At 36.3% G+C, this 26,812-nt stretch overlaps 1 protein-coding gene across 3 annotated transcripts; it reads right to left on the bottom strand.

The window, feature by feature from the left end:
* Positions 1–808: 808 nt before the first annotated feature.
* Positions 809–25,679, bottom strand: LOC121408053 (protein SSXT-like). Of its 3 annotated transcripts, XM_041599369.1 has the most exons (9): positions 25,505–25,679; positions 16,940–17,016; positions 15,679–15,760; positions 13,719–14,082; positions 11,640–11,876; positions 8,912–9,310; positions 7,411–7,851; positions 2,192–2,248; positions 809–1,423 (listed from the first exon to the last, which is right to left on the bottom strand). In XM_041599369.1, the coding sequence occupies exons 1-9, from the start codon at positions 25,571–25,573 to the stop codon at positions 1,074–1,076; spliced, it is 2,076 nt and encodes a 691-aa protein (XP_041455303.1). In that variant the 5' UTR covers positions 25,574–25,679; the 3' UTR covers positions 809–1,073. The 3 variants fall into 3 exon arrangements, with proteins under 3 accessions (XP_041455303.1, XP_041455304.1, XP_041455305.1); XM_041599370.1 differs by lacking the exon at positions 2,192–2,248; XM_041599371.1 differs by lacking the exon at positions 11,640–11,876 and having other exon boundaries at positions 25,505–25,677.
* Positions 25,680–26,812: the final 1,133 nt, after the last annotated feature.

Raw genomic sequence — 26,812 nt, 5'->3', positions numbered from 1 at the left:
CTACTTGCATATCCATGTAAGAATATCACCTAGTGAATTTGTGTATTCAACAAAGACATGGATTGTCAGTTTTAGTTTATCAAAAAAAAAACCAACTAAATATACATGTACATGATGTCCTATTAAAGTGAAGACAAAATTCATCATTAATTCTCTTTAAATCAATCAGCTCTAATTTCAAAATTCAATAATGAACAGTAAATAAAAACATTGATCATGGACCAACAGTAGCTTCCAGATGTGTGCCATCCTTCATTAGCTTTTCATCGTGACTATCAGCAGGAAAGAATCAATGATTATGTCAAGGATTATCAGGGGCTTCATTTAGTATTGTTTGAAATCAAAGATCACAACCTGCCCACACAGATAAGGGGCCACAGAATGGTCTTGAAAGTGTGGGGGGGGAGGGGGGTTCCATGCAAAAAATCACAATCAGATGGTAATTTTTACTTTTTTGTACACAGTTTTTGAAGTAAAAAAAATGGGGGGCTGAAGCCCCCTCAGCCCCCCGTTTCCTTGGCCCTGCAGATTGTTTCAGCGTTGTAATGTCAGACATGCCAAGTCTCAGTAACAAGGTGTTAAACTCTAGCACTGGGGGTCCTTGCTCTTCCATTGATATTCCCTCTTAGTGCTCATCCCATCCCATTAACTTTACACAACACCTGGTGATCTAATGCAAGGTCATGGCTCCTGCATAAACCATCATGCATTGCTGGTTTGAACTTGGTACTAACATTATATCCTGTTCAGTGAATGTACTGCTCAACCAGGATACATGATGATTAATATGACAATTCATTCCATCCAATCCATCCTCATGAACACTTTAAATGGTCATTTTAGAGTTGCTGGAAGGGAGAATCTATTAGGAAATCAGGTACATCTTTCTCAATTTCACACGATCCAATCAAGGAAATCAGTCAATAAATAATGAAATTTTGAAATGAATAGCTTTGATGCTAAAAGTGTTTGATATTCCAGGAGTCTTCTCGATAAACCAATAGCCCTTAGCAGCTCCGACAAGTGTAACAATGGAAGAATGGATGAACAGGTAACATCCTCTTGTAAGTCCTCTACTGCTGATATCCTCCGGGATATTGGCCTTGGTTATACCCTCCATACCCCCCTCCACTACCGCCACCACCACCACCACCTTGACTCTGTGGGGGCGGGGGTCCAGGTTGTCCTCCTTGGTTGTAGCCATACCTAGCCTGATGGGGTGCAGGTGGACCCTGACCCTGTCCTGGGTAGTTGCCGTAGCCTCCTCCCTGCTGTGGGTTACCATACTGACTGGTAGGTGGTGGCATGTTGTTCTGCTGAGGATAGGGTTGTCTTTGACCCATCTGGGAGTATCCACCAGGAGGAGGTCCATTGGATGGGTACTGCTGATTGTAGTTAGGCATCTGATTGTACATTGGCTGACCTATGGATAGGAATATCATTCGGACATGTTTAAAAGTAAGTTAATACCAACCAGCATCAAAAGACACCCACGATAAATAAATAGAAAAAAATGGAAGGGGGAGGGGAGACTCTTGAAATTATTTGTAAAATTAACATGTGTATAGAGACAAGGCCTTTGGTTCCATATGGTTTGAAAATCTTGTTTATTCAATTAAATAATTTTTTGAAACATAATTCTAAAAATGGTACACAATTGCTTGCATTTTCCGAAACATGAACAACCTATTGCATGGTTACTCACAACAACATACATACATGTACATACTGTACAAACTGGTATTTACTTACGCTTAGTCAACCACAAAACAGGAAAAATAATGATGAATAATTACACTTATATCTAAATCCCCACATGTGAACTAAAGCTAACAACAGGCATTAAAGGAACAAAGAACTACAAACATTTCTAGATGAATGTTAATGGTATGTAGGTTAATATATGGGGAATTCCATGCAAACAATTCTAGAGAAGGGTTTAGAGATCTAACAAAGGAGAGGGAAAACAGAGGTAGATTTGGATTATAAAAAAGTCAAGAGAAAAACAGTTTTCTACATGTGATCCTTGCTGAAATTTAATCAAGTAATTCTTTTGAATTTCCGCTTTGTAAACTTTCTTAGGATTGGTTGTATCTAGGGATTGAGCTTGCATGGAATTGTCCACTTGTTCAAGGCATCAAGGCATTGAATGCCTTCCTTTTTAGAATTATTAATGAAAATGTTTCGTCACTTTGTAATCTGCTTGCGGTCCTTGAATCTCCTTTCCGTTCTTTGCTTTTAGTTGATCCTGCAGAATATCATAAAGATTCAAATATTTTTATAATAGATTAATCCATTCATGATAGAATTGTTTGGTTTGACCCATCATCACTGATGCAAATCACTAAAAGATGTACCCAAAAAAGCAAAAAGAACAAAATATGGTGCCCCTTGTCTGCATCACTGGTTTTGTATGACAAAAAAGATGGAATTTTCAAATTACTTTCTTTTAAATGTGAATTGGCAACTTCTTTAGTTTTTCAAATTCCTTTCTATGCATCCCCCAAAATGTTACATTTGCAGTAACAAAAATGTATAGAAGGAAATGCACCAGGTTACCAAAACCCACTTAAGTTGCCAGTTTAAAGGATTAAAACTTGAATAATCAAATTCATGAATGGATTAAAAAGACATTACAGGTAGCAACATTCATTTACAAAGGTGTCACTATTGATAATTTCTGTTGCTTTGTTTAAAATGAGAAAAGGCATACATGTACATGTATATCAAATGACACAACGGTTATTTTTGCAATTTTGTATTAATTTTATCAACAGCACTCCTAAAGAATACTTTGACAGCTCAGACAACACTGAAATGAACATGTATAATCAATACAATCATATCTTTCCTGAGAAAAGCTTATAAATAATGCACTACATTACTCCAAATTAGACTATGATCATATGTAAATGTAAATATGTAAATGAATAAAATCTAATATACAGGTACATGTATGCCAAACAATAAATCAGTTTTTATTCTCTCAAATGGATATAAACAGCCAACAGAATTAGATTTAAAAAAAATAATCATCACCTGGCCTTTTGCAAATAAACAATGCTACCTTTATTCATTTTCCATATAAACATTGCTTTTGAAATTCAAAAGGAGCAATATAAGAATGGTTTTAAAGCATCATTGTATTTTGCAACTCAAAAAGGAGGTAGTTGATAAGGTGTCCACAAAGTGAAACAACTTGTACAATGTGTGGCAAACTTTTAAGTAACTGAACTGTCACGATTTATTCTTTTATTCACAAAAGAAAGGCAGGAAAGACAGTAAGACCGGCTTACAGTGACATGCATCGTGTTTGCATAGTATTTGTATTTAAAGTGCTTACAATTTTGAAAATCAACTTATGTAGACCCATGCAAGCATATACTATAGGTTATTGCATTCAACATTCTTGAAAGGAGTGCCGAGTGAAAGGCTGGTTCCATTTCATTGGGTTATCGCGTCAGGTCAGGCAATCATGTAACCTGACCATTTGAGAAAATGGCCCCCTAACTTCCGAGAACGTGTCCACTTTACCCGACCATTCGAGAAAAGGCCCCCCCCCCCCACATTCCAGAAATGTCAGGTGCAATTTACCAGTTGTTTTGTAAAAAATCATAGCAAGATTCTCGAAAGGTCAGAAAAACTGGACCAGATGTTTCAGGAATGTAGGGGGCCCTTTTTTTTAATGATAGGGTTACGTGGTTACCTGACCCGATGCAATATCTCCAATGTAATGGCACAAGGAAAGTGAAATATGCACAGGGGCTAAGGGCATGTTATATAAGTAGCTCTGGTAAAATAAAAAGAGCTTGAATACAATTTCCTAAAGTGAAATAATAGTTTTGAGAATTCTCTATGAAAAATATCCAAAAAGCATTGAAGAGAGAAAAACAAGTTGAGCGCCTCTGGCAGTCTCACCTGCATCGCCGCGGTACAATACAGCAGCAGTGCTAACTTTGACAACTATACTATAAAATAATTATTCACAAATAACACCATTCATACAATACTACATTCATTGACAATACATGACCTTGATCATGTGACCTAAGACTTGTAAGTGATACCTGATTTCCCCTATATCCACATTTTATAAATTCTAAACATTGAAAGTTATAACAGCAATCTAATAATTACCTCCAAAATGGCCAAAGTTCAATGACCTTAAAATGATCTTAGACTTTGGTCATGTGACCTGAAACTCGCATGAGATGTTAATACTCGATTACTCTCATGTCCAAGTTTTATGAACTAGATCCAGAGAGTTTCAGTTATGATGGTTATTCAACAAATACCTCAAACATGGCCAAAGTTCATTGCCCTTGATCATGTGACCTGAAACTCGCACAGGATGTTCATTGATACTTGATTACTTTTATGTCCAAGTTTTATGAACTAGATCCAGACACTTTCAGTTATGATGGTTATTCAACAAATACCTCCAACATGGCCAAAGTCCATTGACCTTGGTCATGTGACTTGAAACTCGCACAGGATGTTCAGTGATACTTGATTACTCTTATGTCCAAGTTTCATGAATCAGATCCATAAACTTTTAAAGTTATGATGGTAATTCAACAGATACCCCCAACTTGGCCAAAGTTCTTTGACCCTATATGATCTTTGACCTTGGTCATGTGACTTGAAACTCAGGCAAAATGTTCAGTAATACTTGATCAACCTTATGTCCAAGTTTCATGAACTAGGTCTATATATTTTCTGATGACATTTCAAAAACTTAACCTTTGGTTAAGATTTGGTGTTGACGTACCCATCGCCGCCACCGTCGCCGTCAGAAAAGCAGCGCCTATAGTCTCACTCTGCTGTGCAGGTGAGACAAAGAAATCAGAGGTGTACCCTATTGCATACAATTATATGTGAGAATGGGAAAGTGTGATAGGTAATGAATCTAGCTGGCTTCCTTTAACCACAGGCAGCCTACTAAAAATGTATTTACTGCTCTGTAATTGTTGGCTCTGGATAGCACCTAGATAGATGAAAGAATCGGATTTCCTACATAACACAATGATATCAGAGCAAAGTCTGCTCATAACCTGAGGAAAATTGTAAAAATTTTGGGAAAACAAGAGAAAAGAGTAAGAAAAAAAAGCTTCTAATTATTTGCCATTTGAGTACTCTCAAAGGGGTTTGTTATAAAAGTTTGGGTAAGTTCCATGTAAGTTTCAGGTAAAAAGCCGCATGGACATGTGAAGCTAAGCAGACAAGTTTTTTCTCTGGTGTCTTTCAAAGAACTACCAGTACATGTAAGCTAAAAAAGAATTCACATCTGTTCAATAATGCATACAGAAGGAGGTGTGGTGCAGTGCGGTTATACATTGTAAGGCATGCATGCACAAACGCACACATCACTGATGCAATGCCCACAATCATGTCATCGGACTCTAAATCTATTCTCTAATATATTCACCACGGTAAATTCTGTAGTCCATTTTTTGGTAGTGTATTGATGGTAGCCTCGTCTTTAGCTCAGCTCAATCCCAGCAGAGCCTAAAGGCCTGGTCACACCGCCCGAGCGTTGTTGGAGTGTTCGTGGAGTGGAGAGAAAAAATCATCACCGCTCGCTACTGTTCACCATTTTCGATTTATATTGATTTCATTTTGTTTTCAATTTTTTCCCCCAATTTTGTGAGTGAAATTCGACCCTCTCTCCCTACCGCTCCAACAACGCTCGGGCGGTGTGACCAGGCTTTTAAATTGTCTTCATTCCATTCCTGGCCAAGGCCCACATTGACACTGAGCACTATACAGTATGTATATAGTGTGGGAGCTAGGTATATGGGTCAGTGATGTGACGAGCCAACCCTCGTGTGATTTCTTGTTATCTTTGTTCTTTGAAAAATACCATAGGAAAAACTTAGCTGGCTAGCTTCAAACATTCACAAGGAATTTACCTGGAACTCAACCAACCTTTTATATCAAACAAGTCCTTTAATGAAAGTACAGGGTGTATTATCCATATTCATGCAAAAGAAAAACTGGGGATTTTCCACAGAAACTTGGAAACGTTGGAACTGATGTTAAGTGATAATGACAACATATCTACTTCACACGAAACATGTAGAGGAAAGGAGAGAGAGAGAGAGACAGAGAGAGAGAAGGGCAGGGGGTGGGAGCAGGAATCAGAAAAAATCCAAACATTCTAAATAATGTGCATGTTTTTGTTTGTCCCCAAAATAGTTCACAAACAAATTACATGCAATTAAACTACATGTATTAAAAAGAGAATAAGGACAAACAATATAACTGAAAATTCATGCAAATTTAACAGAAAAGATTATTTCTCTAACAGATTAACACAAAGAGATGAAAGAAAGAGAAATTAATAGAGTATCGGTAATAAAACAAACACTCACAAAGTGGTTAATATCACATAGATATGAGCATGAAATCTAATCAATTAGACCTGCCAAATTCAGCAGAATGATTGTACGTGTACTCCTGAGTACAATAAAATAATATTAAGAAAATGTCTTTAAGGCTTCCTAATCATAAGCATATTCAATTTGTCTTCTTACACTGGTATATAGCTTTGAAAAACAGGCATATGAAAAAATAATCAAGCATTCTTGAAGGATTCAATTTGACCAAGCACTAACAAATTATTGTTCTATTTTTCAGAATAGAAATATATACATGTATATACATAGGAAAGGGATTTCAAATGTTTTTCATAAAAGTATGAGTACTTCAAGCCATATGTATAAACCCCAAAACAAATTTTCCTGCATTATCTATATCTATTCTGATAATTTCTTTTTTTTTACTTCATTAATAAATTATACACAAGTTATGCATTGTTTTCAACACTATAGAGTCTATATTTATTGGTCTCAGACGTGACATGCGAGTCTGTGATAAATATGCTGTATCACTACATGTAAATAACCCCCTATGAACATCCAATTGCACCATTCAATAAGAAATGCAGTTCAGTTCAAACACCCTTGCAATTACATGCATATCTTGCAAATAGTTTTGATCAATTAGTGTCCTAAAATCTTGAAAATCCATATAAAAACTTCTATCAAGTTTGATCAATAATGACCTTTAAATATAATTGTCTATGAAGCACTTCATGAATGAAAAAAAATAAAAAGTTACTCTTGGCAAATCAAGGGGTTGGGGGTCTAATTGCATAATTTTTACAGTAACTCTGCCTTCCAATGGTAATTACCAGGTTAACAGGGCTCAACTGCAAATCAAAATAATGGATTCCACGAAGATTACTATTGAATGGAAATTTTATACAATGTAACAGGGCAAGGATTTCAGTAGTTTATAACAGTTGTTAGTGACAATGAAGGGAAATCACTGAAAATAAAACGATTCTTGAAATGGTGGATACTAAACTAGGGGTACACTGAGTGAATGGGAGTAAGAGAGACTTACCTTGTGATGGTTGTCTGTAACCTCCCATCTGTTGTTGCCCCCCTCCACCCATCATCATCTGACCACCTTGCCCCCCTCCACCTCCTGGGCCCTGTGGTCCACCCATCATACCCTGCTGGTGGTGGGATGGGTAACGTTGGGGTGGCATATTGCCTGGATACTGTGGTGGTGACGGTCCTTGTGGTCCGCCTGGCTGCTGCTGCTGGGAAGGTGGTGGCATGACGGAGTGCTGCGGTGCCTGTTGTTGATGGGGCGGTGTCTGCTGCTGCTGGCTCGGTGGTCCCATAGACTGAGGCGGTCCCATGCTGCCCTGTTGTGGTGGCGGAGGTCCCATGTTCGAAGGTTGTGGTGGACCCATGTTGCCTTGTTGCTGGGGGTGTTGGGGCTGGTTGGGTGGTTGTGGAGGTCCCATACTCGCTTGAGGTGGCACTCCCATGTTTCCTTTGAACATAAAAATATATGCATTCAATTAAGATCAAAAAAAATATACAAACACCCCAATAGTGGGTATATTTCTTCATTGTACTGAATAAAACAAAGATTTAATTTAATGGGATAGAGGGTTGACTTTTAGTGGAATACTCTATTGTGAAAATTTGTACTGCATTTATTAAATTCAACAATTTTGCTTCATTATATGTTACGCTTGTTTTTTTAATTTGTAAATGTATATATATCTTGTGTGTGGTGCATTTCAAAAATTGTATGTAACATACCATGCAATCAGTAGATCAATAAGACAGATGTCTGTAGGTATAAAAAAAAATGTATGCCAAGGGATTCTGGAAGAAATTTTGTAACTGCCGAGAAATTAGCAAAAACAAGCATGAAAATTGAGCAGGATATTGGGTCTTTTCCGAAGCAATAATAACACTGTTCCACATGTGTTCAAGTATGTTGGTGATATTCAGTGTCGTTGTTTTAACAGCCTACATTTCATGATTTCACAAATTTCAACTGTACCAGATCTAGATTCATGATGATTTAGTAACAATTAATCTTGTTTTTACAATTACTTTAAAAGTCTACCGCACACCTTAAGACTGTTCGCAATCCGATTTTGGAACAAATCGCACTTTGCTCATTTTCTGAAAACGTGAATGGAACATATCATTGTATTTGAGGTTAAAATTAAATGAAAGAATACTAATGTAACCATTTTGAAAGATTCAAACCTTTATTTTGGAGTAAAGCCCAAATTAGTTGCAAATCGCAGCCAATCATACGACTGCTATCACGTCATTACGACTTTTATTCTAAGAAGGATGATAGCATAGTCACAGATTTGAACATAGGTATTTGTACGATGATTTTGAACATTACATAGTAAGATATTCCAAGTCTCAATATAAGCATCAAATTCTACAACATTTTATTCTGAAATTGGGTCGCAGACCAATCTTAAGGTGTGCGGTCGTCTTAATAAAATTGGTGTTTACGCTACTACTTTATCTTAAACCAATAGAACATTAATAATCTAAAATGATATCCAAATCATCACCTTGTTGTGAGTAGCCCATATTGGGTTGCTGGTTGGGATGTGTTTGCTGTTGTTGTTGACTTGGTGGTCCCATGCTCTGCTGTTGTGGTGGTTGAGGTGGAGCCATACTGGACTGTGGCTGTTGTTGCTGCTGCTGCTGGTTGGACGTTGGTGGTGCCATTGACTGGGGTGGACCCATGTTGGATTGCTGTGCATGTTGTTGTTGTTGCTGCTGTTGTTGTTGTTGTTGTGGCTGCTGGTTTGGCGTTGGTGGTGCCATTGATTGGGGTGGACCCATGTTGGACTGAGGTGCCTGTTGTTGTTGCTGGGGCAGCTGTTGTTGTTGTTGCATTTGCTGCTGGGGTGGTTGGTCAGCCTGAGACTGAGGAGGTGGTGCTGGACCTGGTTGCATCATTCCTCCTGTGAAAATATATGGTTTGATACTTAAAACATTAAATCAAACCATGATCCCTCATTGTTCAGTATGCGAATTGAAACTGGGGAAAGAGTTGCTTGTATGATAAATTGATAAATAAAATTCTTGTATATAATGACATCTTATTCAGTTACTGCAGACAGAAATAGTTTTATGCAATTCTTTCTCTTCTGAGAAAAATACATTATCAATAAGTTCATAGGCTTCTGGTTTTATTTTTTTCACAAGATATAAAAATTAGATCTATCATTTTTGGTTCATTTTAAATAATTTGTCTGATGAAAGAGACTGAAATAACAAACTTGAGGCCATTATGAAAAATGAAATGTACAATTCAATAAAAATTAGAAATTGCCAAGGAAACCAATCTTCACAATTACTCGATAGGGTTAGCAATCATATCAAATTAATCACTAATAATTACTGAAATTATTATTGTTCGTACATGGACACATATGCAATGCAGCTATTAAAATTTCAGAAAATTAGGTTTTAAGGATACTTAAACACAATTACATAAAAAATGAAAACAATGACTTCGTTGTCAAATAAAATCTAAATATTTAGAAAAGTTGAACAAAAAGAGGATTGGTAAAAGCCATTTTTTACTGAAGGGGACAAAAACACATGGAATAGAGACACTAACTGCTACACACACAAAAAAATATATATATATTCATGACATGATTAAAGAAACAAATCATGTGAAGAAATGGAAGCATAAATTTCATGACGAGATAAGAATAGAATTCTGAAAAGAAAAGAATTCATTAAAATTAAATACCTAATTCCTAGTACAATATGTACAAAATCAATCGATCTGCAATGTATTGAAAATAAAACAAAATATATGTTTACTTTTCAGAAAATGAAACAAGATTTTTTAATACAAAAATTTGAGACCAAAGGGGATAGGGTTAATCTACCTCCAGAACGAATCTAGAGAAGACCAACATCAAAGCAATGAATGAATGAAATGAATGGCAGAATAAATAAATAAAATAGCAAATTTTGATTGAAATCAGATGGAAAATGCTGAAGTTAGAGAATCTTCAAAGGGCAAGTTTATCCAAACAAAAACCTGATTTGTATAAAGAAATATCAAACAAGCATAACACTGAATATTTCATCAAAATTGGATGTAAAATAATTATGACATTTAAGAATTTTGCTGAATTTCCCAAACATTTACATGCACAGCCTGCTCATAATGTAAATATTGGAACCCAAAGCCTCACCCTCTCACTATTTCTATGAAAATTTTTTATTTTCTCCTCTTTATAATGCAAAAAAGAAAAGTTTTAATCCTCTCTGAAAATGTGGCACTACCACTGTTGTAACCTCTTGTGAAGAGTCTCCTTAATTTCAAATCTGCATTACCTTAAAAAAAAATGAAGTGACATCATCAACTTTTTCATTAGCACATATCACTGTGTTGTACATACAGTGTATTTATGAAAAACATGCCCAATTTTTAAATATCAGAACTTTCTTATTTCACATTGGATTTGATGAAATTTTCAATGTTATGCTTGAGCTTGAAAATAATTTTTTCTTTCTTTTTTATTGTAATATCAACTTTTCACTGGAGTGGGCTTGACCTTTAATTAATTTTGTATTGATTCTAACAATGATCAGGATGCGTCCTTTGGGCTATAACAAGGTTTAACACTTTTTTTTAAATTTCTACTTCAATAAACTTCAAAATTTTTCAATTTCTGATCTAAGAATGCAGAACATGGTTTAGGCTCCGAATAGAATCTATTATGATTCTTACTCTAACACTTTATATTTCAATGAAGGGAGAGATTTTAAAGCATATCTCTGAAAAAAATGAAATACTTGTATAGATTATAAAGAAAAGAGAAAAAGACAATTTTTATAATACTGACTTATGACAATCATATAGTTGAAGCAGAAGTTGTGACAAAAGATTTGATATTCCCAAGAATACCAACCTACATTCTGTTTCATTAAACTTGTTATTGATACCAATCTAAAATCTCTTGCTAGATGCTCGTGAAATTGTGGAATATGATTGGTTGAAATTTTCTTTATATAATCCTAGCATTTGTTAATTGATATAAAGTTTTCTGCAACAGGTGTGTATACATTACTGATTTGCCTTTGCATTAAAACTGACATTCCTACATTGTAATACATGTATCTCAATAAATACACATATAGAAAACAGGGAGCAACTTTCAACAACTAGAAGTAGCTGGGAGTCCAATTACTGCAGGAGAACATAATGGGCTTTTGAAAGGCAACACGACAGATAAATCAAGCAACAACATCAACTTTGTGTCCTGCCTTGAGATTGATGCCTGGTGATTGTATTGGTGCTTGGGTGGTAGCCACTGGATGGTGAATTGTTGTAAGATGAGGTAGAAACATTGCTACCGCCACTACCACCAGAAGTACTGCTGGATTCACCACCACTGGTACTTCCGGTGTTGGCAGAGAGAAAGTTTTCACTGGGTGCATTTGAATGACCAGTCCCACTTACTGCATTAGATGTGGTCAGATGATCATTGCGAGTGCTAGGTACTAAAAACAGAATCATCAATGGGAAAGAAAATTTCTTCTGATGTATGTTATTCATCAGGATATCACCATCAAAGTCAACAGAAATCCCCATGTTTTCAAATGAAGCGACATTTGCTCTTACGACAACTGCACCTCCGTGAATTTCTCTGAATGTATAAGGGGAAGGTTATAGTTTGGATTGGGTTTTTGATTCAGAATTATTCGATCATATGGACTAGGGTTAAGATAAGTTTTGGAGCTCTGAATTATGTTTGCCTTAATGTGTGAATTTTCAGTAGGAGCAAATGTCGCAGGAGCAAATATCATGGAACCATATTTACAGTTATCTGAAATCTATATATTATCCTTTAATACTTATTCTTAATACAGGAGCCTGTTTCGTAATACTGTTAGTAAAACTTAGCATGACTTTACAAAAAAGGGTGTAGGCCTATGTTAAATCAGATTCTTAATCAACTCCCATAAGCTAAAATTAAAATATGACCTGGACAGGGCTTTAGAAACCTGTTTGTTACTTTCTGACAATTTTTCGCACAACTCACTGGAAAATGTTTTTACATAAGAATATCACCAGAAAGGGTCACCAGTTGTACGTCAAGTCGTGCATTAAGCCATGAAATGGACCAAGAGAAAATCTGAGCTCTTGTTATTAACAAGCACTTCAATGCAAAATATATTATTTGTAGGAAATTGATGAGGATTGAGGAATGTGGCAAATTCAGTTCTCCCTTAACAGAGCACCAGGGATAATTTTGGGTACCGGCATGTCATTTAGCACAAGATCTTGTTTCAGTCATTAGTAAAGTAAACTTCAGAGTGGATTACGACCCTTCCTCACAAATAATAAAACAATGATTACTAATTGAACAAATACACCAATGGCCCGTATTCTGAAGTCAGGTTTAATTCAGATCATGGTCTAACTCTGTACTAAAATTATGGGGAGCCAAAAATTCAAAATTCTGTTTATATTGTATATCTCTTATGTTTACTATTTTGTTTTTCCTGTTGCTTTCATAATAAAGAAAAATACTTCAAAATAGTTCAGTTATAATTCCCAGACAATTATGAACATTTCGGGTGTCAAATGAGTTAATAAATTGGATGTATACTATTACGGATTTGTGTCCCAAATGGCTCTCCATATCAAACCACAACTTAATAAACCAAGGTTTGATTAAAACCCGAGTTCAGAATGCCGGCCAATGAATCACAACTGAAAAAAAATGTGATCTGACTTGATAAAACTTATTACTTTCACTTTCTGAGTTGTGTTGAAATACAAGTTCACTTATTGCTAAAGGGTTTTGATCAAATGATATTTATCCTTTAAACCATATAATGTTAATTTTACAAAGGAATTACATTGTATATGCTTTCAGAAGTATTAAACAAACGTAACCTTTTTCAATAAAAAAGATGATTTTTTTTGTTCATGTATATATTCTAAAGTATGGTATATTTAAGGAAACCATGCACCTGGATCATAAAGTTTTACATTACTAGTTGCTCCTAATGAAATATGAGAATTCTTAAGCTCAGCAAAATCAATGCTACTTGACAAAATTCAGAACTGTATCATTCTTGCAGGAGTCCTGATGGTGTCTTTCCATTGCTAAACCTGACATCTATTAAAAAAAAACAACAAAAGATTCAGGAAAGTCGATGTGAAAGATGCACAGCACACTTCATACTCATATTCAGGTACATGAAACATGCATTTCTTTCACTGTCATTCCCACAATCTCCATTTACATAATTGACAAGGGGAATAGCAATGGAAAGACTTAGGTGAAAGACACTGCCCTGACTTTTGTTATGTCTGATCAAAGCTGTGATTACCTTGCATTTGTGGCGAGTTGACACTAGCTGACGTGACCGGTGGAGGTTGCATGGGTCCATTGGCCATCTGCTGCGGGGGCGGTGTCTGCATTAGAGTAGCACCTTGCGGAGGTGCGCTACTGGTAGACGGTGACTGGCTACTCACAGGGGTACGTCCTGGGGGTGTAGGTCCACCGCTAGTAGGGGGTCCACCACCACCACTATTTCCTCCACTACCACCTCCACCACTACTGTTATTACCCACAGTAGCGGGTCCACCACTCATTCCCACAGGACCAGGAGGCATGTTTGAGTTACTGCCTCCTCCTCCTTGCATTGAATTTGGGTACTGTTGGTTTGGAGGCATGTTGCCTTGATTGGGAGCCTATAGCAAAGTTTTGAAAAGAGAGAAGGACAATCAAAAGAAATAAAGAGATGGTATGACAAGAGAACAGGAGAATGAATAATAGATTTATAGAGGTATTCATTTTGCATGCTTCGGACGTAATGGCCCGAATTCACAAAGGTGGTTTTGAAAACCCATAGTTGAATCCATGGTTTACTAGTATGCAGATTTCCTGTATAAATAATGCTTAATCTAGCACATGTCGAGTGCGTGTATAAAAAAGGTCCAATGCTGATGTGCGCTTTTGTCACAGTGCGCCAAATTGACGCCTGATACCATGGTTAGATACGCTATTTTATTCATGAGTCCACCGTTTGAAGAGTAGACTCATTAATTCAAAACAGTAGACTCATGAATAAAATAGCATGGATAACCGGGGCAACAAGTGTCAATTTGGCGCACTGTGACAAAAGCGTGCATCAGCATTGGACATTTTCTAATATATGCTGTAAAATAGAGGTAATTTATACAGGAAATCTGCATTAACCATGGATTCAACCGTGGGTTTTCAAAAACACCTTTGTGAATGAGCACACTGGAGAGGTAGACTTGGATGCTTTTTAACTCGCTGCCATCTATATTACGAAGATCATCAACATAATTTGATGCGACTGTCAAAGATCAGCCAATCGCACAACATGTGCACACATTCACACTAGACATACGCTATGCAGCTTTTGGCTACATCGGCATTGGCCCAAACATCTGCTGACGTCACTTCACTCAGCAGAAAGAGGCGGAGCCAACCTTCCAAGATCTTCACACAGTAGCTGAAGCATGAACTGAGAATCGTCAGGGCTCAGGGTATTTGGTACATGGCATCTGAGTGAGCATCATATAACATATGTGTCAATGGGTAGCTGGCTACTTCCACAGCAAATACGTATGTCCAACACCACCCTCTGAATACAGGGATCGCGCACCTTTAATATTCTTATTGTAATATCACGGACATGTATAATGACCGATGTAAGTGAAGTTTAGCAAATCAGGACAATAAAATATCAAACCAACATGAGAGAAATTATATTCCTTGACCCCCCCTCCCAAAACAAGTTTTCTCAAATTCATCAACAATTTTTTTTATGAAATTGTATTCACTAGCTTCACCAGCAAACAGAACTAACATAACATGCAATCTAATAATTTTTATTCAATGTTCTATTAGTTGGCCTAATTCCTATTTTTAGCCTTTTAAATATCCTTCAAATGATTATGCCTCAACACAATCACATTACATGAAGATACATAAAAAAGTTAAAATCCCTATATTATTGTTCAAAATAGAAATCTGAGAATAGATATATTCCGAAAATTCGTTTTTGCCCAATTGATCCAGGACCCGACAGCCATTGTGCAGCGCCAGATCAACAAGGCTCTATCCCTTGAATGTTAAACATAAAACAGGGTAGAAGCAATTCCCATCTTTATACATCTTTTGGTCTGACACGTCCAGGGTTGATCCCCTCGTCCTCCAGGTTGTGAGACGGATGCTCTGCCACCTGAGGCAACACACCAGTGTATGTACATGTGTTTGGTTTAGACTTTAGAGAAACTTTGAACAATAATTCTTACAGGAAGAAGTTGCTGCATTCCTTGGTTAGAGTCAGCTATCGTGGCAAGGTAGACAAGATTACGATGGAGGATTTGCTGATACCTGTACAGCAAGAGGAAACAAAAATGATAATAAAATAAAACAGAATGTGTATAAATAAAAATAGGTATGGTGAGACTACCACATATCGACCACCTCTTTTGAAACCGACCACCTTGCGCGCGTTAAAATTATTGCGTATTACAAACGATACGCGCGGGAGAGTAGGTGCAGTGTCCATAGAAACGGTAAGAATCGATTTTACGAGATAAAAAGAAGCAATAAAAAGTAAAAATTTAGTAGAATTAATCAAAATTGTATTGGCCAGACCTAAACCCCGCTGAAAAACCAGGAAATCCGTTAGGAAACGGCTTTAGAACAAATTTCCGTCGTCAATCGTCGAATCATGTGCCGGAGCTCGCAATGGAAGTAGTGAGACGATCATTTAGCATGTTTTCATCATAGAACTGATTTGGAAGAGCCAAAATATTTCGCCACCGCGACAAGAATCGGCCGTAAACTTAGTGTATCGCGGGAGGTCGGTTTCAAAAGATGGGTGCAAATGAGCAAATGTAAAATCGTAGTATTCGTTGTTCGTTGATATATACGCGGATTGAATCGGATTCGCCGTGCGAAACATGGGAATCTGATCTGCTCAATTTTCTGCACTAATGAGACGAAAACTGGGTAAAATTGATGACTATTTTCGCAGATACGATGCTTTAGAAGATTAGGTGGTCGATAAGGGGTAGTTCCAACCATACATAATTCTTTAAAACAGGTTTCAAAGTGGCTCGGAATCTATAATTTCATAGCTGACTTCTACATGTAGATCATGATACCGGTAAGTGTTATAGGACTGATGGTAAAGGTGGAACTAATCTAACTATTTGAATTATAGGTACTGTTTCATAACATCAGTACTAGAATATGCTCAAACCAGAGATTCTGATAAAAATATAAAAGCAAGCAGTAATGCAAATGCAAATTGATTATCAATATGAATTAACATAGAAATCATTCCACAATCAACAACAGATCTGTCTTGAAATTACTTTACAATCTGGTTTGATTACATCTTTATCAATATTGACATAAAAGCAAATCAGTCGACATCACATGCATGTAGTGTTAAAATGCCCAGTAGTACCCCTTGTGTAACATACATGTACTCAAAATGACGAAGGAAATTACAGTAAATAAATAAGTTACAGAAGAGAAAATATAGAATATGATACTTACTGTGAAGCTTCAGATGCTCTTCCTTTATTCTGGTAATCACAGATTGTCTGGATAAGCTGATTATTTTCATCTAACATCTGCAATCAAAATAAAAATAGATTCATTATTCAAACAAATCATCATTTCTGAGTTGTGAAACAACTTGGAAGACAATTATGTATCATTATTTGTCTATTAAAACAATCCTAGACATCTGTATTAAAGGGTAAGTTTTAATAAATGCAAAAAATATTGGTGAAGGATTGATGAAAATCTATTTAAGAATAGAGTTATGAATTTCTAAAGCTTTGAATTTGTGACCCCACAGATGAGCAGCTCCCCCATACATTATGATATAAATTCCCTAAAATGACATTTTTCTACAAAAATTGAAAGCAGTTTTATTTGTGCGAAGGATGTATCAAACACATGATTTAATACACTCTTCTATAAAAATAAATAGTTTTGTTGTGTTCCATAAAACATTTTGAATTTATGGAATTCATACATGTATCACATGATATACAATGTATGGGGAATCTACTCACATATAATGCAACATATTAAAAAATCTAAAAGTCATAACTCTCATTCTTTGATGAACGACCCTTCACCAATATAGTTTTTCTGCTTTTATTAAAATCCGACTAATCGTCAGGGTGGAATTCCCCTATAAATATTGTATGAAATCTAGTTTCAATGACAAAGCAATATTCTTACTGGAACTAAATAATTTTTCAGATTTTTGTACCTTCACTGGGGACTATGATTATTTCTCACTGGGGACAAGGTTATATCTTAAATTGAGCAATGCCACTGGGTCCATAATCTTGAGTTGAGGCTTCTTTAATAGAGACCTGCATCCACTCACACTAAAGCAAGGATCATATAGAGTACGCTGCCTACAATTTGACATGTTAAGCTTATTTTGCAATATTTTTTGTTTGCACCAATATTTCTTGAATATATTTATCTATTTTTAATTGCAATGTTTATTTTCTTCTTCGATCTCAATATTTCATAAAAAAACTTGAAATGTATCGCCATGTTTTGTGCCTGCCATTCGACAGCCTCCACCCTCCGTTCGACATACTTTCAAAAGTCAATACTTTCAAACACCACTAAATTACATCGCACCGCGTGCGATATGCAACCTGGAAGTTGCTCCTGCATTCACTCAGACCTCATGTCGAATGGAGGCCTACAGTGCTAGCATGCCGTCAACTTGGATTTCTGTGCAAATTCAATGCGGGGCGTGATTGGCTCATAACGGACGGACATTTGATAGATTTTGAAAATTTTGAAGGCTTGTAACAAATTAGGAATAAGATGAACAAGATTCCTTTGTGTTTTTTATAGTGAAGGGTAGGACATAGTATGCTGAATGATGAAAAAAGTTTGTTGCCATGGTTACCTACAAACATAGGTATCCACTAAATGTGCCATATCACGGACAGACTTGATAGAAATGTGGTTTTTAGAATTTTTGTACATTTTTATTGTTTCTATCTAAACAGCTTAACATTGACCAATAATTGTTAAAGGTCAACTACACCTCAGAAAAATGTTGATTTGAATCAATAGAGAAAAATCAGACAAGCACAATGCTGAAAATTTTATCAAAATCGGATATAAAATAAGTTATGACATTTCAAAGTTTTGTTTATTTTTAACAAAAATAGTTATATGAACTAGCCACTTACATCCAAATGAGAGAGTCGATGATGTCACTCACTCACTATTTCCTTTGTTTTTTATTGTTTTAATTATATAATATTTCAATTTTTACGAATTTGACGATTAGGACCTCCTTGCCTAAAGCACAAAATGTTAAAATAGTGTAATTCCACATATTCAGGGAGGAATGAAACTTCATTTCACATGACAATGACGAGAAAATAAAAATATTTCATATTTCATAGATGTGGGTTATCACTGCTCGATAAAAAGGGGCAGCAGAAATAACAACAACAAATGAGCCCCTTCCCATTTTGTTAGAAGTATGAGGGGGTATATAGAATAAAAGGACCAGTCATTCTGTGAACTAGAATGAGTTTTTTCAGTTATTTCTATTTCAATTGGTCGTTTTGAACAATCCTAAATTTGTGAAAAAGTTGGCAAACTTGAAACAAGTTCACAGATTTCTTCATGTTTACCACATATTTCGGTGACCCCGCTTCCTAAATCTGAGCTAAGCCGACACATGCTCTAGAAATATGGAGCATATTCAGCATTTTTATGGAAAATTTTGACTTTTTATAGGGGATTTTATAGTTCAAATCGGGACTTGCATGTGTATGTAACAATGTGTTTGCTTTGTGTTGTGGTGACTGACTGTGCCATGTCGAATGGAGCAGACCTGCCAACCTCTGGGAATGAAAAACTGTATTCTGTGATAACAAAAACTGTATTTCCCCCAAAAAAACTGTATTTTATTTTAAAAATGTGCGGAATGCGCAAAGGGGGGAGATTTGTCCTCCCCCCCAGTAAGGAAAAAGGGCAATTTCCTGCATGTTTTGTCATTTTTCCACACATGTCAATCAAAAACTAATAATATCTTATTCTTAATAATACCTTAATCAGATGACCTGAAACTCATGCTAAATTATAATTGATCACTCTAAATCCCTTCTAATAATGTCAAGTTTCATAAACCAAAATAGAACTAACTTATTTTACTTTCAAAGTTATGACATTTCAAAAACTTAAAAGATTTGTGAAAATTGTTCAGATATTCTGAAGAGTCAATCAAGTACTGCCTTCATATAAATTGTGATCCAATGCTAGATCTAGACTCCATTATGCACAACACGGCCGCGGAGCCAGTGCAGCAGCTGTAGCGCGATCATCGGGGGATGCCGCGGCTGGCCTGGCACTCGCAGGCACATCCCCAAGACAGTGCCAAGTCCGCTGGGCCGGGAGTTTGCATTTTGACAAACTATTCATTCTCCATCTTTTGGATGGTCCAGAGTAAGAATCGCCTCTGTTACTCTCCTTTTTATTTGGTATGAATCCATTTTCCAAGATGAAAATATCAAGACTAGTAAAGAGTTCAAGCAAACGCCGCGGAAATGAAATGCACCACACACACATGAACTGCGAACAACGTTAACCCGAAGCGCCAGGCCAGCGCTCCCGGCCCCGCTTGCTATCGCTAGCGCTAGGCCACCGGGCACCAGCACTCGGTAACGCTTTGCCCGTTCAACCACCAAAGTCTCTTATCTAATTGAATGGATATTGTGCGCGCCTTGATCACCATATCCGCCATCTTGCTACCCCACAATGCATCGCCGTATACATAATGTTGGAACAACAATTACAGCAGCCATGTGTTTTTATATGACACAAAATGGCGGCAGACCGTTTATTTGCGGCGTCAGGGACTGTGGGGCGTTTAGCATGTCAGTTTGCGGAAGTGCCGATCTATGCCAGTGCCACTGAGCTTCGGAATCGCTTTATAGTATGGAACGCCAAAATCGTAAATATTTTTTTAAAACGTAAAAAAACATTTTTTAACTTGAAAAATCGTATTAAAATACAGAAAAATCGTATGCCCGTATTTTAATTAAAAAATCTTACTAAATACGGGAAAATCGTACTGGTTGGCAGGTCTGATGGAGGTACCATGTCTAATTCTGTGCGTACAATTCTATAAACCTCGCACATGAAATGCAGTGTTCTGTGGCATGGGATTTTCAAATAGGTTCTGGTCAGCAAACACTGCACTTCAGAAGAGAGGTACTGTTTGCACAGTGGCAAATTGTATAGAATGGATAGCGTAGCGCTCAATGCTAGTGGGAGTTTACTGGTACACTTTTGATTATTAAATGACGTCATCTAGCTGCGAGCCAATTTATGAATGAAAATATAGTAAACATGCGCAATGCAAGCCTTCCAGTCCCCCACACAGTATTCCATCTAAACAAGTGTGCAATTCTCTATCATCTCAAACCAAAATCGACCTAAAATTTCACTTTCCCATATTCTATATGAATTATGAAAGCTATTCTTGGAGAATCTGTTTTTTCACCGATATCATACCGCACAGGAAAGCAAATTTCGATTACTTCTTGCCTTTCTTAAAAATATTACGAAGTAGCGTCGATATGGCAATGTGTTCGTCAATTGGTTTTCCGGGTTTCAGAGCGTCGCGTGAATGTGCATGACAACGTGACCTGATATTGTTATCGCTATCGATACTTTCGCACACGGTCCGAAGGAATTATTTTGCCGACCATATAGTCAGGACGTGATCTGGGCGATGGACCAATCAGCGATCTCTTAACCGCTGTGCGGAGATGGTCTATCCGTTGTACACAGTCCATGGACAATTTGCCACTGTGGTTTGCCTAATAATTACAGTACTCCCTATTTTAAAACATTTTGACAAGTCGAATGCCTCTGACATTCTTGAATGCATTAAGTGATCCAAGATAGCAGCAGTGCTGACTTTGAAACTATATTTGGCGCTGATGCAGTTTCGGACTGGCAGACTTCAAGCAAATTTTCCCACCAGATATTGTTCACAAATTCCATCTATAGGCATAGCAAGTCCTTCAATGACATTTCTACATTTAGGTCAATATACCATTTTTTTTTTTGCATCATTCATCATCAATCCTCAATAATAGTATAGGATGATTCAGAATCATTTCGACAACAGACAGACTATGATCATATCATTGATGACCGGATGTCCATGCATAAACACCGACATTTCAACTTCCAGCCAGTCAGCCAGCCAGCCAGCCACGCTAGCTTTGCCACCGTGGCTACATGTAGCTGAGCCGGACCTGCATGTTATGTTTGGAACTGGATTGTCCACGGTGCAACATAGCCTTTTAGTTTTACATGATACTGTATTCCGAAAGTTTTCAAGAAATTTTCCCTGCTAATTACTTGCTATTAAAGTAATATTACCATACATGTGCTTTACATTCTGAATTTCTCATTTCATTCTGCTGTCATGTCAAGACTAAGCAAGTGATGGCGGTACGCAGGGCAACATGTGCATGCATGATTTTGTGAAAGGAGAAAAGCGAGATGTAAAGATAATGTTATATATTTTCAACATTTATTTTGTTCTTACATGACAGACTATAATTTCTTGCAATGTTTTTCTAATGTGTGTAAATTTTCTTCTATTGATGTTTTGAAACTCAACTGCAGATATGCAAACCGATTTTATCATATTTTAAGGCATTTCTAAAACGTTAGATCATGCCACCCCCCCTAGATCCTGCATCGTATTTTGGATTAGAAATATGCCTGGCTTTGCAACACCTTTTCTAAAGGGAATTGTATTGCAAAATGATGAAATTGGTCAAAAACACATTTTCAAACTCAAAGTCTCCATTTTCTAAAGAAAATGGAACATGGTAAAAATAACTGAAAAGTGATTTTGTATATTTTCAAATTTTCCCCACAGAAAACACATGTTTACGGTATGTAGGTATTATTTTCAAGTGACCAAACATTAAAGGGGGAGTTCATCCTGACAAAAAGTTAACAATGTATTGTAAAGATAGCATAAAAATAATAGTAAGTATTGGTGAAAGTTGAGGAAAATCCATCAAAGATTTAATAATAATAATACTCAATAACGCGCTTTTCCCAAATGGCCCAAAGCGCTCACAATTTAAAAAGTTATTAGAATTTATTTTATTTGTAAAGTCGCTGATTAAAAAAGAAATTAATAAAATTAATGAATTGCTCTCATTTTACAAATACAATATATTACGTGATTACAAATAATTAGCAGTATTATGTCAATTATTTATAATCACGTAATATATTTCATTATGTAAAATATTAATTTTTATCTATGAATTAATCTTTAGAACGGCATCGCTAACCGGAAGCACGTAATACATAAGTGGTTCAAGGGTCGACGCTATTGTATTTGCATTGTTTACATTGGTAATACATGTGGATCGAGGGGTCTGGTAAGAAACCTTTATTTTTCACCTTTTTTTCCCTTTTTTTAAACCTTCCTACACATTAGGTGTAGAAAGGTGTAGAGATAAATTAAATCACGACCAATTACGTGATTTTTAATAAAAAGATGGATTTCCAAGGGGAATCCGTCTGTATTTACTTGGTTCTCTTAAGGCTCTATGGGAAGTGATTCAAGACGTCAATGATGAAGAAATATATGACAGTATATAAAGAAAATCATCATTGCATCCTCAAGACTAGCCAGGTGCACGTGCACGTTTAAGAAAAATCTTGTTTCTTGCCATCTTGGCATGCTTGGCGAGACGAACGGAGAGATCTACACTCCCGATCGCGATTGTTTATTGACCTCGATATGTCATGATATGTGACTGAGACTTGACATGATATTTTTGAACAATTTCTAGTGGTTAAATTTGCTCGAAGTCGGCCGGTGAGAAACTGCATTAGCGCCCAAATTTGTATTAGATCTCACGTTAGACTACAAGGGCCCGTTTCTCAACACCTGGACAAGTTAGTCATATCTTTATCCACCAACCACGGAGTTAGTTCCAATCTTACTAAACCCGTTTCTCGAAAGGCTTCCTAACTAAAATACCTTGATATCGATATTATCGGTAAAAAGAGCAGACGAGACGTAGCCTTAGTCACAAAATAGCATAATTTTCAAAAAGAAAAATTATAACAAAATTGCAAATATTGTGATGAATTGGGAATTTCATCTTTTAAGAATAATAGCACAGGTATATTATGCACCATACATACTTAGACCATGAAGACTTGAGCATTCAATTGCTGAGAAAATGGAATTATGAATAATTGATCTCGTGACTAAAAAATCACATGTGGACGTTGAGATGGGTACCCCCGGGATCACTCACACAACATGCGAGGTTAGTAATACTAACCTCGCACAACGCATGTGGTTTCATAGTGGACTTTGACGTTTTCATTCATCACACGAATGTGAGGGAATTAGAAACGCCAAACGTTTCAGTATTTCTCCACTAATGATTTCTTTTTAATAAATTTAGTTTAAAAAAACAAAATGAAGTGGAAATTATTTATAAAACTGTTTTTATCGCTTACCTCCAAGTCTCAACCAGGATACTCCGTTCGACCCGTCCTTAATACTGCGGTGGAAAGTACGCAAACAACAATCGAAAAGCAATTTTTCGTATCGAACATTCTCAATTCAAGTCGTCAGCGCATAATAGGAAATTGTACCAAAAATCAACAGGTTGCATCTCATGTATATACTTATTGGTAAAGTACGCCATCTTTTGACAAGATGATGATGAAAGTGGATTGAACGAGCAAGAAAATAATGCTGATCGCCTAGAATGCAGCTAGCTTGCAACACCGTAAACAAAGGTACGGTAGGCACTTAAGAACCAAATTTGAAAGGACACTCGTAAAATTACGTCACTCTCGCGATGAATAATCATTAGATCGTGGTCGTGCGTGTTCAATAAAAACTCTCTGCATGCATGCACTCAGTGTGTATTGAACACGCACGACCACGATCTAATGAATATTCATCGGCGAGAGTGACATAATTTTACTTGGTTCTTAAGTGCCTACCGACTTTGAAATAATATCGCGCGCCCTCTTTAGGCAAAAGTTGATATCAACGCTGATCAAGAGGCATCTACGTGAAGATCACGAAAAATGCTCTTATTTTATTCAAAACAACACCAAACAGAATTCAACAAACGATCCATATGGTTCGGTAAGTGTCATAGAATAAATATAATGCTTAGCTACGATGTAAAGTCATAGTTATTTTAGTAAAAAGGGTGTGAAAGATTCGCGTGCACCAGGTGCATATGAATCCTTCACACACGAGACGATTTGAAACCATGAGTGCCCGGGATATCCAATTCTAATAGTTTACGAAAGTAAAACCATAACGGTTTTCGTTGTAAAATGATGATAATTATACGGTATTTTACGATTCCAAACATCATCAAAATATAGTTTAACAATTTTCTTTTAAATCTTAGATACTGAAACTTACTATTCGACAAATTCTATGCATAAATTAGAGATAGAATTTATCAAAATGTTAATAGGGGTCTGAAAACGACAAATACGAGTCCATTTATGGATGGCCTGACGTGGTAGAATCTTTATCAAATAGATTATTTTACTATTTCAAAATGAATGGTTTTGTGGAGTATTACCAACAGTTTTTGTAGATTCTTTGTATTACCATGATCATAGAATGCATTATCCAACTTGTTTTTTGATGTAATTTCAACATCTTTGATTGATTACGTAAGATTATAATTTTCACATTTCTAGGCACTTTTGCATGTCATAGTCTACCCACGTGATGCCACTACCTACGTCATTAAGAAAGAAGTTGTGACAGGTTCGGAGGTGTCATAAATATTTAGTGAGGTTGTTGTACCCGATCTTGGCAAAGAGGGCTTCGTGAAACGGTTAGCGGACAAGTAGCTCACTATCTCCGATTTAGTCAAGAAGTTAGACTTATGACGGTGTTGAGAAACGGGCGCCAGTAAGTCAGAGACCTTTTTAAGTTGGGATTCCATTCATGAAAAGCTACACATGGGACTGGACAGGTCCATCCTACACCTCTACAGATACCACATTCAAATCACTTACCTTCTGGATCGTTGCTTGATCGGGAACAGATTTTCCCCTCTGACGAGGAGGCATGAATGCTAAAGACATGTCTAGGATTCACTTATTCCACATCCAAAGACTAAAAAAAGTTAGATTTCTTTTCTTCTCTCAGTCTCGACCGTGGTTTAGTTTTTCTTTGTGCGCACTGCGCAAAAAGATATAATGAGCTGCCCTCATCGAGCAAAGAGCGTTAGAGGGGAAGTTCACCCACTGATCTCTCAGTGAGTTCACCCTGGAAAAAAAAAGTTTTAGGAAAATCCGTTAAAGATTAAGAAAGTTATTAGAAATTAAAGTTTTGGAATTGTGACGTCATAAAATAGCAGCTGTCCCATATGTTGTGTAATATAAAAAGTATGAATGTTACCTTTTTAATGGTTCCTGATGACTCCTATGGGCCTCAATTATTTTTGTTAATGATCAGGTGTGAAAAGATTTGTCTATTGATATACAAAAGGTACAGTAAATACCATTTTCAACTTTCTAAGAAAATGACATTTCATTATTTTTTTTTACCATTCACTATGTAGGAATGCTGATTGCTTATGACGTCACAAATCAAATAATTGAAAATTCTAATATCTTTTTACGGGTTACTTTTTACTTCTGATTGATTTTTCTCAAACCTTGGGCAATTATGTTTAAATTATTTTTTTGCTATTTTTTAATAAACTTTTTATCCAGATCGAGTGAACTTCCCTTGTAAGCACATTATATATTTTTTAGGAAATAACTATCTAACGTTAGAGAAGATACAGGAGGAAAATCACGCTGCACACAGGCATATTACAAGTACATTCAGTTCATCGTCTTCAAGATGGCTGGTTCACTTCAAGGAACATATTTGGGCTCACTATAAGTCAAATTGTATTGTCCATATTTGTCCTCAAATTTTTGTCATCAAATTGTCCATTCTTCTTATGATATATGATTGCACTGATTTAATTATATTCAATGATGTTGATTATATTGATTTAAACTTGACATGTATGTTATTTATATTTATATCACTTTCGAATATGTATATCATTTTTTTTTCAATATTGAATTTTGTTCATGCTATTATTTAAATTGAATCACTCTATCTTGTACTTATTTGTATTATTTTGAAGAATGAAAAATAAATTGAATTGAATTGAATATATTGGGTAGAGTTGGTTCATTTTTCAAGCATCAACTACCAAACTGTGTTGGTCTGTCCGAGAAGAGGCTTTGGTCACGGTATCTGGGCTGATTATCTCGTATCTCAAATAAATAAGTCAATGAGGGCAGCTCAGAAAAAGCTGCATT

The sequence above is a fragment of the Lytechinus variegatus genome, chromosome 2, assembly GCF_018143015.1.
Source record: "Lytechinus variegatus isolate NC3 chromosome 2, Lvar_3.0, whole genome shotgun sequence".
NCBI classification, from domain to species: domain Eukaryota; kingdom Metazoa; phylum Echinodermata; class Echinoidea; order Temnopleuroida; family Toxopneustidae; genus Lytechinus; species Lytechinus variegatus.
The sequence above is the reverse complement of the archived record's forward strand: the minus strand, read 5'-3'. Positions and strand labels throughout refer to the sequence as shown.